The 13,466-nt window shown below is 36.3% G+C and overlaps 1 protein-coding gene across 9 annotated transcripts in view; it reads left to right on the top strand.

Annotated features, from left to right (window-relative positions):
• The window catches only part of agrn (agrin), a 305,226-nt gene extending 291,884 nt beyond the window's left edge, over positions 1 to 13,342 (top strand). For 7 of the 9 annotated variants that reach the window (XM_051097130.1, XM_051097123.1, XM_051097124.1 and 4 more), the window contains 3 exons: positions 8,129 to 8,353; positions 10,225 to 10,328; positions 12,599 to 13,342. In XM_051097130.1, coding sequence (XP_050953087.1) covers positions 8,129 to 8,353; positions 10,225 to 10,328; positions 12,599 to 12,756 — 487 coding nt within the window. In that variant the 3' untranslated portion in view covers positions 12,757 to 13,342. Of the gene's footprint in view, positions 1 to 767; positions 792 to 3,990; positions 4,043 to 8,128; positions 8,354 to 10,224; positions 10,329 to 12,598 lie in introns of those variants that run through there. The other 2 variants (XM_051097122.1, XM_051097128.1) reach the window with 2 other exon arrangements.
• Positions 13,343 to 13,466: the final 124 nt, after the last annotated feature.

The raw sequence follows: 13,466 nt of genomic DNA, 5'->3' as shown, positions 1-13,466 counted from the left end.
AAACTTGCTTTCTGAAACAGGGTGAAACTTAACAGGTTAGTTCACCCGAAAATTAAACTTCTGTCATTATTCACTCACCCTCATGTCATTCCAAACCCTTCATTCATCTTCATAACACAAATTAAGATATTTTTGATGAACTCTGACAGCTTTCTGACCCTCCATAGACAGCAATGCAACTACCACGTTCAAGGCCCAGACGAATAGTAAGGACATCATTAAAATAGTCCATGTCATGATAACATTTTTGTGCACCAGGAAAACAATAATTAACTCTCTTCCATGTCAGTCTCTCAGTACTGCAGTACTGTTGTGAATATGCAGCGAAAAATGACAAAGTCTGAATAAAGTCGTTATTTTTCTATTTTCTATACTTGTAAGCTTTATAAAATAAACGTTGAACTTCTGATGTCACATGGACTATTTTAACAATGTCCTTACTACCTTTCTGGGCCTTGAACGTGGTGGTTGCGTTGCTGTCTATGCAGGGTCAGAAAGCTCTTGGATTTCATCAAAAACATCTTAATTTGTGTTCTTAGGATGAATTTATGGATTTGAAATGACATGAGGGTAAGTAATTAATAACAGAATTTTCATTTTTAGGTCATCTAACCCTTTAACGTAAGACTCGGAGCATCACTTATCTCTGTTATGTGTTGTACGTGTGTGTTTGTGTCAACCTGTCTGTCTCTGTACACAGCTTTTGTTGTCTTTGCTCTTGTCTGTGTGTCTTATGTGAGTTTTGTTGTCTTCCTTCTGCTCTCAAGCCAACTGACCAATGAGATCCCAGAGTAAGTAACCCAGAGATGTTCTGGGATAGATTTGATTAGGCGAAACTAACATTTTATAAGACAAACCATCAACTTAACCCAACATAAGGCATTCGTTTTTTCCTCGTATTCCCATTTACATTACATTCAAGAAAACATTTTTGAAAATAACAGGGCTCATCTATTATACATAAATGTATATTTTTTCAGGAAACGTTGCATTTTCATCAGCTGCATTAGAAACCAGTTTCAGGAATGCATGCTTGGCATGAATGATGATGAGCATTGTGATACTCCGATAGATTCCCACAGGAATCATGCATGAAAATGACTTTTGAAATACATATTTGTATATCCTTATGTTTAAAAGATTGAAGCCCCTTTTAACTGCAAGACATCCGCACGATATACATCAATATTTAGTCTGTATTTACAGCTGGGTTTAAATGGCATTTTGCCACCCCATTAGGGAAATGTTCAATCTGTTATAGTGTTCCTTTTAGTGATTCTTATTTAAAAATTATTTGTTTCCTTCTGAATGTAATTAAGTATCTAAGTGGCTGCACTGAGCCCTTAAAAAGCTGGCAGCTTGATTAAATGGAATTATGTTATGTATTATGCTCATGAAAAGTTCCTGCCCGGCTTTTAAGCCACGTCACTTTGTTTGTCAAATCGCTCCCAGTGATTTCTAATAATTGTGCCCAAGGATGAAAGTGAAAGTGGCACATTAATCAAGGATTTGTCTCTCAGAAAACTGGACGCAATTAAAGAGGCTCCGTCCAGTAGAGAAAGCGAGCCACCGCTGGCATCAATAACGGTTAGAGACAAGGCCCTCTTCATTGACTTTCACTCTTCTTGGGGTTTAATGCGTGTCACTTCCTGTACAAATGAAGTGCCAGATTAAAATTAATCTCAACCAAGAAGGCTGACCAGCCCTTCAGAATGAGTGTCATCAATTTAGCTTGATCTGGTTTTGAACAAAGCCCTTAAAGTTAATGAATTCCTCAGAGGACGTCGGCATAGTGGCGCCGCATCTGTGGGAGTAGACTCATATTTCTGTTAGTGTTTACTGTGCTCTTCATCTGTCTTTATTCTCTCTCTTTAGCGCGGCAGCCTTGGATCAATTTACCCATTTTTACCATTTAAGTGTCCTGTTCTTTAATGCCTTTTTTTATATAATTGGCTTTTGGACAAAAAGAAGTATCTTGTATTTAGCTTATCCATAACCTAGTGAGCTACTTCGCTGTTTTCTTAGGAAGCATAAAAACTCTCATTGAACCCTGAGAGACCACACTGTGAAAAATAAGTGTGATTTTAACGATTTATAAAAGACTGTAAAAATGCTACAGTAAAAACATGCTAATTGGTTAACAATTCCAGAACACACTGCATTTCCTAACAGTATCCTATAGTAACTCACTGATTGTCACTGTAGTTAATACTACATTATATAGTATACATTAATAAAAATGTTTATGCTATAATATTCTAAAATATACTACAGTATTACTACAGTTTACAGTTCTACAGTCACAAACTCTATAGTTAATACTACAGTATGCTGTTGTCTAAATGAACAAAGTGTAGTAAATACTACAATATACTACAGTTTACTACAGTATTTGCTACAGTCTATGAACTCATAGTTAGTACTACAGTGTGCTGTAGTGTAAGTTAACAAATTGTAGTAAATACTATAATATACTACAGTATACTATAGTAAATACTACAGTTTACTACAGTATTTTTTCATGTGGATATATATACGGAGCATGACTGTAATTACATTTAATATAATTTTACAGTAAAGTACTATTAAAATTGTTTTTTGTTTTTTTTTAAAGTAAAAAAGAACAAGACATTGTATAATTTACAGTGAAAACCGTAAATTGACATTCCCAGAATTCCCTGCATATGCCACTTAGCATTTGATGTTTTTTCATTAAATTAACTGTTTCCTCTCTTTTTGGTGGTTATCAGTATATTACAAAGGTACAAAACAGATATTAGTACTTAAATGGATTAAGAATGTAAAACTACAAATGTTTGCACCATATTTATTTACAGTAACCAAATCTCAAAATCTCAAAATTTTACCATAAATGTCATATTTTGGTTACAGTCCAGTTTGAAATGCTTTACAGAAGTGGAAAAGCCCGCCACATAAATAGAAACTTGATTCCCCTGGTGAAAAAAAACAGCATATGCTGGTAGGTATGTTTTGGTGCTGGTTTAAGCTGGTCCTTTGCTGGTTTAAGCTGGTCATGTTGCTGGTCAAGGACCAGCATAAACCAGCAAAGGACCAGCATAAACCAGCAAAAGACCAGCTTAAACCAGCACCAAAACATACCTACCAGCATCCCAGCATCAAAACGTAGTTATCAGCATATGCTGTTTTTTTCACCAGGGTCACAGTTGATTTCAGTAGAGTTTGATGTTAGCATGTTGCTAAGTTGACAACACACTATTAGCACAACAACATAAAACAGCACACTCAAACTTAAGTATTAAGTATCGGTCTTCCTTTGTCCATCTTTTTGAGTTCTGTGTACTGAATACGTATGGTGCTAATATTTTACCCTTACGAAAATTAACCATGGTTTTATTATAATAGAAATGTAGTAACAGTGTTTTTAGTGTATTGATTATTATTTGTATAATAAATACCATTGTTAAACTATGGTTAGTGTAGCAAAACCATTGTTAATTTGTGGTTACCATGATTTAACTATAGTAACCATCTTTTTCTGGTTTAATTTGCAGTAAAACCATGGTTAATTTTCATAAGGGTAATTGAATTAAGTGGGCCAATGTTGCCTTAAAATGCTGTCTCCAAAGGCAGCTCACTAGGTTTTGGAATTTGATCGAAAACGACCAGTCTTTCAAACATGTACTCACTTAGTTGCTCTTTTTCTCACTTTCTTGCTCTCTTGACTGGTTGAGAATGATGGAACTGTTGATAAATTGCAGTAACTCAGCCATGTGACAGCTCAGAACAATAAAACAGCATGCCAGTACCACTGGTACGGCCGATACAGTCTTCCAGTGCTATTTCTTTGCCTATGCTGGCATAACAACTGAAAGACTAGAATAATTTAGTGAGGTCACTCCAGCTTCTTGGCGCAGGTCTTCTTGTCTGTATGTTATGCGATCCCTGTTCTTCCCCTCCACCCTTTTGCGCTTATTGCATGCCTATCATTTCTTCCCTTGCTCCTCTAAGCCCTGAGTCACTGGAGAACCCATCTGACCAGAGGTGAGTCCCCTCTGCCTGAACTGTTTGCAATGGCATGCCGTCCTCACACTCAGCCACCCTGCAAAGGCCAAAGGCCAGGGCTTTTGTCAGGTAGCACAACACAGCTTGCACTCTGAAATCATTTGTAATGTCTCAAATATGTTTATTTGTCTAGTACATAAGCCTAGACAGAATATGTGGAGTTTTTGCATTTTCTTGTCAATTTTGGGGCAAATCCTGCTGAATACATGCTGTAGCATTTTAAGTTGTAAGTTGCTGTGAAGATACATGTCTAAAAGGAACCCTGGGTATTTAGACTTGTATGGCTTAATATATTGTAAATGGTCTCTCATACTGAACTATGTAGTAGAAAACCCATTAAAGATTTGTCACATCGTTTTATACATATTTTAGACTATGGAGGTCTATAGATTATGGCGTCTAACGTTTCTTGTCTGCCGTTTGTAAGCTCTTTTTTTAGTAGCTGTGCTCTACTAAAAGCCTCAAAAGCATAAGAGCTAAAGTGAAGAGAACGAAGGTGCAGGTCTTTAGGAAGTTGTATTCGTCCACAGGCATCTTTCTGTTCTTTTTATCCGTTCAAACGCATAGCGCTGAAACCCTATTGAAAGGTAAACATTCTTTAAGTAAAATGCCTATACTCTTGAACAAAATAAGATATTTTTGCCAAACTCAGAGCACTTATGTAAGAGCTCAATCTGAGGTCACAGTAAAAAACGTGGAGCTTGGCCACTTGGTGGCATTATAAGAGTGAATAAGCATAAAAAGCATAAAAATGGCTATAAAAATGGCTGTAACTGTAACTCGGTGTGCACGGTCATGGTCCGAAGTGCCACAAGTATGTACAAGTTTGAGAACCTGTTAAAAAGGTTAACGGCGGCAGATCAGAATGAAACTCGGTGGGCCTGTTCGACTCACAGCCCCAAAGGTCTGAGAGAAATTTGAAAGAAATCGGCCAATTGGTGGGGGGGCAGTATCGCAGGACAAAAACGATTGTCCGTCACACGGTTTTTCGCACATACGCATGATATTCTTATCATACGATAGAGCTCCTTATTCCGGACAACTTTGCCTCTAGAACCACTGCTGGCAATCAAATTGCTTGTTAAATGATTGACAAGATGTAAAAAAAACTATTTCGCAAACTATTTTTTTGCTCAATCTGGAAAAAAAACACTGCAGTACAATTCTCAGGACTCTCTAGGCTAATAATTATCAAAAAATGTTGAAATTTACCCTTTGGAAAGCCATAAAGGGGTCATTTAGACAAGGGGCCTGTCCAAATTTATCCCAAATCCTATAAAGCCTAAAGGAAAACACAAAACATCACAAAACCTGCTGAGTGCATGCAACAGGTGATTGTAAATAAGCATGCAATATTTTAAGGGGATCCGACCATAGCTGGCACTATAACAGTAGTAAATTACATGGATTTGCCACAAAAAAATTTCAGTCATTGATGGAGGTGGGTACAGCCTTGCTAAATAATATGTAATTCTCCTCTTCTTATCGGTAGGAAAGCAGTGAAGACATACATTGCTTCTTTTGTTGCCCTTCAACTGAAAATTACAATCAAAAGCCATACAATGTGGCATTGTATCAGTATTTTATCTCCGAGTTGTGTAATCTGAGTTGTGTTGTGGTAAAATTAGCAACAGGTATCGCCAGTAGCTCACCAAGTGCAACCATTTTACATCATCGAAATAATGGCGCACCCCATAGTCCAAAATATGTATAAAACAATGTGGATTTTTTAAAATAACATAAATCATTCATGGGTTTTTTACTACATATTTCAGTAAGAGACATCATTTATGTTATGTTAAGCCATACAAGTCTTAATACCCAAGGTTCCCTTTAAAAACAAATTCTAAAACCAAAAAAAGGAGTAGTTTTCACAGAAATATTAATCAGCAGAACTGTTTTCAGCATTGATGAATAAAAATAAACAACTCAAAATGATGGAGCAGATTACGTATGTGAGCCTGGACTGCAAAACCAGTCTTAAGTCGCTGGGGTATATTTGTAGCAATAGCCAAAAATACATCGTATGCGTCAAAATATTTCTTTTATGCCAAAAATCATTAGTAAATTAAGAAAAGATCATGTTCCATGAAGATATTTTGTAAAATTCCTACTGTAAATATATCAAAACTTAATTTTTGGTTAGTAATATGCATTATTAAGAACTTAATTTGGTCAACTTTAAAGCTGATTTTCTCAATATTATGATTTGTTTGCACCCTCAGATTACACATATTCAAATAGTTGTATCTCGGCCAAATATCATCCTATCCTAACAAACCACACATCAACACAAAGCTTATTTATTCAGCTTTCAGATGATGTATAAATCTCAATTTCGAAAATTTGACCCTTATGACTGGTTTTGTGGTCCAGGGTCACATATACTAACATATTAAGCAAAATACATTAAAAATAGGTGCTAATGCAAAGAAAAAAAGCTTGAGTTCTGTGACTGCAGATCCTTTGGACCTACAGTATTTAATGACTATTCCCATGTGAGCCACTGCCCCCTATAGGTGGACACAATAAAACACTCTTTAGCTCTGATCACTTAAATTATGAAAAAACGACGCACTTCTCTCTTACGCAAGCTGCAGCTCTCAAGATTTTTTTTTTAAAAGCAAAATACTCAAAGTAGATCAGTTTTTTTGAAAATTAAATCCAGCTTTAATGGATTGAGCCCTACTTCTCTTTAGAATGTTCTAGATGCTTGAGATCCTAATGGGACGTGATAATAACGAGCTCAGCAGAGTGGTGTGTAATCACAGTTAGCTGCCCTGATGCCGAATCTCTGGCCTGGGGCCACGCAAAGGGAAGGCCTGTGGAAAGAGTCCAGTCAGCACATTGCACGTGTCTCATCGGGAAAGAATTCAATTACAGCGAATAATTATTCAGCTTTACACCGTCACAGGCTCATCAACAGCATTAGCATAATGAAATTCAGTCTTTTTAATCAAACGAATTAAGATACGTTATTTCCAATTCTCAAGTCGTAAGTAGAGCTGCTAATATTGTGATTTCAAATTTGACTTGTCAGTCAGGCAGAGTGTCTGATTTTATGCCCAGTATTGTTCGACTGGACTCTTTCTAGCTTAAATTCTCAAATAAAAAATGCACCTGTGGCTTATTTATTCACCCGGTCTTCACTTTGAAAGGAAACACAAATACTGTACAAACAAACTCACAAATAAACACCATCGGTGATTTCGCAGTTTGCACACCCGTGGAGAAAGTGTTTCTGTTTGGCGCGAACATGCGAGCACAATCGCCATCTGCTTTCTTTTCTTCTGTGTCGTGTCCGTTGTCTTGTTCCGCTCCGTTTTGTCTTTGTCTCGTCTGTGTCTTTATTCGTGTTGTTGTCACTTGTCTTACTCCTGTTTACACGTTACCTGATTTAGCAAACAAGCCCCCACACACTTGCTATTCTGTCTCACAAACGCGCTCGCTTTCTCAAATAATGGCTCTCTTGATGCCACGACTGCAGGTACACCACTGAGAACAAAAGAATTGTGTAAAAATAGCTGTTTTTTTTCATGTGGTGTATCTTGCAAAGGGGGCAGAACGCGAGGTGTGTCGGATTCAATCGGATCCCCGATGACCTGAACAATAGCTCGCTCGGAGTGACACCGTCCTCCCGAAGGACAAGCAGATGTCACCTTCTCTGTGCCTTACAAGGGAGGGCTGCATCCAGGGAACCAGATCAAAACACACATCAGACGGCAGCTGATGTGGGCATCCTTCCTTAGCGCTCCCTGCGCAGGAAGAGAAAATCTAGAGCTTGGAGGCAAAATAGGAAGTGTTAACATGGAGATAACCTAAAGTGTGTCACATACGCATGTGTTTGAAAGCCCCTTCCCCCAGCGTGGCCTAGTTTACCTAGTTTCATAGAGACTGTTCAATCTCCTCATTAGTTTATCAAACCCTCACTGCGTTTTTGACTATCAGAGTTATGTTTTTACCCATCACTGTTGTTGTTAAAATAGCAGGTAAGTCAGGGTTTCACGCACGTCCTGTGGTTTACACGGCGTCTCTGAAAAGGCAATGGATTTGTGATAGCATTTCCCGTCTCTCTTTGATCTAGTGAGAAGGCCCTGCTGGTGAATAAATTTGAACTGAGCATCAGGACTGAGGCTACTCACGGTCTGATTTTGTGGAGCGGCAAGGGAGTGGAGCGCTCCGACTACATCGCCCTTGCTATCGTGGACGGTCGTGTGCAGATGACCTATGACCTCGGCTCCAAGCCTGTGGTGCTGCGCTCCTCTGTACGGGTCAACACCAACCGCTGGATACGAATCAAGGCCAGCAGGTAAAACACAGAGAGTTATTCCATCATCGCCTCAGGTTTGACATAGAGTCGTTGCAGATAAAGGACTCTGTAAGGAATTTTTCTGTTTGCCCTATCAAGCCAGCGGTTCAGATTTCTTCTGCCAACAATTTTATTGGTCCCCAATAACAATTATACATTTTAAATTTTAAAAATAAATATATATATATATATACTGCCATTCAAATGTTTGGTGTCAGTAAGTTTTTTAAGAAGTTTTTTATGCTCATCAAGGCTGCATTTATTTGATCAAAAATCTAGAAAAAAAATAACTAATATTGTGGAAAATAACTAATATTTCTATGTAAAATAACTGTTTTCTATGTGAATATTTAAAAAAATGATTCCTGTGATCAAAGATGAATTTCCAGCATCGTTACTTTCAGAAATCATTTTAATATGCTGATTTTTTTGTTTGTTTTTATCAGTGTTGAAAACAGTTGTGCTGCTTACTATTTTGTTAGAACCTGTGAAACTTTTTTTCAGGATTCTTTCATTAAAAGAAATAAAATAAAAATAAAAAGAACAGCATTTATTTGAAATAGAAATCTTTTGTTACCATATAAACTACCATTTAAAAAATTGTGGTCAGTACATTTTTAATCGTTCTTTCTTTCTTTTTTTTTGAAAGAAATGAATACTTTTATTTACCAAGAATGTGTTAAATTGATAAAAAGTGATAGCAGCGACTAAATGTTTTCATTTTAAATAAATGTTGTTTTTTTTGACAGTTTATTCATCAAAGAATCCTGAAAAAAAAATCACGGGTTCCAAAAAAAAAATAATAAGCAGCACAGTTGTTTCCAATATTAATGATAAAAGTAATAAATCAGCATATTAGAATGTAATCATATTTCACAATCTAAATTTTTTTTTCTTTATTTTTGATCAAGTAAATGCAGCCCTAATGAGCAAAAAAATAATTCTTTAAAAAATATATAAATTCGTATTGTTCTCAAATTTTTGAACAGCAATGTAATGTTTATTATAAAACTATTTTCAAGAATATACAGTACCATTCAAAAAAATTTTGTGTTTGTAAAAGTTTGTAATGTTTTTGAGAGTTTTATTCTAACTAAGGGTGCATTTACAGTAAAATTGAGTAAAAACAGTAAAAAAATAAATTCAAATTTATTAGAATTTAAAATAACTGTTTTCTACTTTAATATATTTTAAAATGTAATTCTTGTGATGGCAAAGTCATTATTCCGGTTTTATTCCAGTGTCACATGATCCTTCAGAAATCATTCTAATGTTGTTGAAATCATATTGTTTTCAGGATAGTTTTATGAACAGGAAGTTTAAAAAAACTGTTTATTTGAAATAGAAATGTTTAGGCAAATTTAACAATGTCTTTACAGTCACTTCTAATCAATTTAATGCATCCTTGTTGAGTAAAAGTATTCATTTCTTGCCAAAAATACATTTTATGGTGGATATATGACACAGTTTGTTATAGAACTGTTTGCTAGTAATGACAGACATTTATATTTACCACAGTTTTGCCATAGAAATGTTTACCAGCAGTGGCAGTCATTCATATTTGCCCCAGGCGTGCCATAGAGGCGTTTGCCAATAACGACAGACAATTATATTTGCCACATATTTGCTATAGACATTTCCCACTAGTGGCATGTTGTCCAAAGCTTGCTGCATGTTTACCACTAGCAATGAAAAGCCACAGTCATCTTCTTTTCCTCATCACTACAATTTCATTTGCTGCAAATTTAGTACACATTAACCTCAAGTTTGCCAGAAAGCCAATCTTCCAGAAACACGAGGGCAAATCAAATTTTCTATGTTAATGCTGAGCTATGACTCACTATCTTTCCTTACTTCTCCACTCTCCACAGAGCGCTCAGAGATGGCTCGCTGCAGGTTGGTAATGAGGCAGCTGTCACTGGGTCATCACCCTTGGCTGCCACACAGCTGGACACAGACGGCGCTCTCTGGTTGGGTAAGTCCATCTTACGCCGCTTTGCTCAATCGTAGCTCATTTACAAACCGAATACGTACACCTGCTCCGACACACCGAATATCAACAGTCCCCACTTAGCTTGTAACATCTAATTGGATCTTCCCCCACAGTGAGTGCTTTTGAAAAGCTACGTCTCTTGTTACCCCTGAGCGTCATTCAAAACATCCATGCTAAGACACAATATTACCTTATTATGTTTAATTAATAATTCCACGATGAGTCTTTACTATAGGGTTTTTTTTTAAGTGTTTGCGTTCTCTTTCTCTTTTGACTAACCTATAAAGATTAAAAAGCCTGATTTATTCCATTTTAAGAGCGGAAAATCTTCTTATAAGATTGGGAGAGGTATTTCAGCACAGGCCGGCCAGTAGACCAGGTGCTGTTGATGCCCGGTGGCTAGAATACATTATCCTCAGACAGCCTGAACATCAAGAGCACCCTTCGAAAATCCCTTCTTTCAAATGTCATTATTTATTTACTTATTCAGACGTAATTCACTTGAAATTAGCCCCGTCAATCCTCCCGTCGCAAAGCATACAATCCGATTAAACGCACGGAGAGACGAAATCAAGAGAGAAACGTGAGCGAGTTGCAACGGGGGATACGTTTTTCACCGTGCTCAAAGAGCAAGAGACCGAGCTGGATTTTCGACAGTGTCAGGTCCCCGAGGGAGGCGAGCGTAACTCTCTCTCAGGAAAGCTGTCAGGGAACGTCCCCGGAGCCTGGCCTCCCAAAAACACTGTTTGATCTTCTCACCTGTTACTGAGAGTTGTGTCTCTATCTTACTTCATTCTGACACCCCTACGTTACACCTTAGGTGTCTCGGGCGTGATTAACATTTTAGCAGTCTTCTACACAGGATTTCCATAAGCCACAAAGTGTTTTTTGGCCTTTAATAATATATAACGCTGTAGCTCGCTTGCACGGTGGGTAATATCTCAGGTTACATGAAAATGTACATTTATACTGTGGGTCAGTGACATACAGGACAACTGCCCATGGTAAAAAAGCAAAAGCTGTTGTAATTGAAAATACTTGAAAATATTTTGTTCTCTTTGTGTTCATGTTGGTTTAATGAGGTTTTGAAAACAGTTTGTATAATTTTAAAGAAAAATATCTAATGGCTCTTAAAATTTTATAGGGATAACCAAGAAGTAAAAGATAAAAATATTTTCCTTACACCATAAAAGCAGCTGAGTATACCCGTCTTTAAAAATTGAGATTAAAAGCATTACTTACACATATCATGAATTATTAATTAACAAAAAAACACCAGTCAAAAGTTTTTGAACTGTAAGACTTTTAATGTTTTTTAAAGAATGATCTTTTGCTCACCAAGCCTGCATTTTTTTTATTCAAAGTACAGCAAAACCAGCTAAATTGTAATTTTTTTTTTTGTTTGTTTGTTTTAAATACTGTTTTCTAATATATTTTAAAATGTAATTTATTCCTGTGATCAAAGCTAAATTTTCAGCATCATTACTCCAGTCTTCAGTGTCGTGTGATCCTTTAGAAATCATTCTAAAGATTTTTTCATTATCAATATTTAAAACAGTTGAGTACGTTTTTTTCAGGATTCTTTGATGAATATAAAGATCCAAAGATCAGCATTTATCTGAAATTAAAAGTTTTTGTAACATTATACACTATACCATTCAAAAGCTTGGAGTCAGTACAATTATTATTGTTATTATATTTTTTTGGAAAAGAAATTATAGAAATAAATACTTTTATTAACAAGGATGCTTTAAATTGATCAATTGATGATGATAAAGACGTTTATAGTGTTACAAAAGATTTCTATTTCAGATAAATGCTTTCTCTTCATCAAAAAAACCTGAAAAAAAAATTCTACTATTTTCAGCATAATAATAACAATAAATGGTTTTTGAGCAGCAAATCAGAATATTACAATGATTTCTGAAGTGTCATGTGACTGGAGTAATGATGCTATGTTTTAAAACATATTCAAATAGAATTTTAATTAGTAAAAATAATTCAAAATTTGATTTTTGCTATACTTTGGATTAAATAAATGCAGGCTTGGTGAGCAGAAGAGTGTTAAAAAAAAAAATTAAAAATCTTACTGTTCAAAAACTTTTGACACGTAATATGTGTGTGCTTTTTATACCAGTTTCATGCTGTCCACATGTGATTGAATCTTAAAATGGTTTATTTTGTGAATATGAAGTGCTGTGCAGTATATCATGTATACTTCATCTGATCTTGTCCATTTCTCTCGTCTTCAGGTGGTCTGGAGGAGCTGTCCGTAGCTCGTCGGTTGCCCAAGGCTTACAGCACAGGCTTCGTCGGCTGTGTGAAAGACGTGATAGTCGACGGGGTGGAACTACATCTGGTGGAGGACGCCTTAAACAGTCCCAAAATATTACACTGTTCTGCCAAATAGTCTGGCATCACGTTCCTCCCAACACCATGTCTACTGCTGTAATTATTTTTCTATTTTTTGTATACTTTTCTTTGCCTTTTATATTGGAAAAATTACATCGTTTTAATTATAATTTTGTTTTTTGGTTCGTTTTTTCCCCCCGTCATTGCGTCCAACCATAATCCTGTCACCAGTCAGCGAATATGGTGTCACAAGACAAGCAAAAATTCGTATTACATCTGTCCTGTTTCTATGACAAACACCAGAACATCTACTTGCTCGTTACTTGAACAGTGGCAGATGAGGTTGTGTCGTCTGGATTGCCTTCTCTCGGTGCCATAGCTTGCTGTCCAGCAATCACCATACATTCCTCTGAGCTGTCGCCGTGGTCCATTACTACATTTCTAAAGGGTCTAAAAAAAAGACTTTCTGCTTTATCGACACGACAGCATCTGTTAAATACACCGAGCAAGACTATGTACGATATTCTTCATTTATGATACCACTAACAAGGGTGAAAGCTCAACTTGGAGCTTTTGAATCCTGAACTGATAGTAGCTGACGTAACATTTAGCATTCCTCAAAATTCACCATTGTTTTTTTTTTTCATGCAAACATCATTGACATGTGAGATGTAATAAATAGTAACGAAATACATGAGACTGTGAATTTTGAAGATGCTATTTTTTTGTTGCAATCATTCGTCTCATGTGTTGTGCATATCTAAAGAG

The sequence above is a fragment of the Labeo rohita genome, chromosome 23 (genome assembly GCF_022985175.1).
Source record: "Labeo rohita strain BAU-BD-2019 chromosome 23, IGBB_LRoh.1.0, whole genome shotgun sequence".
NCBI classification, from domain to species: domain Eukaryota; kingdom Metazoa; phylum Chordata; class Actinopteri; order Cypriniformes; family Cyprinidae; genus Labeo; species Labeo rohita.
This window is presented reverse-complemented; position numbering and strand designations above follow the sequence as displayed.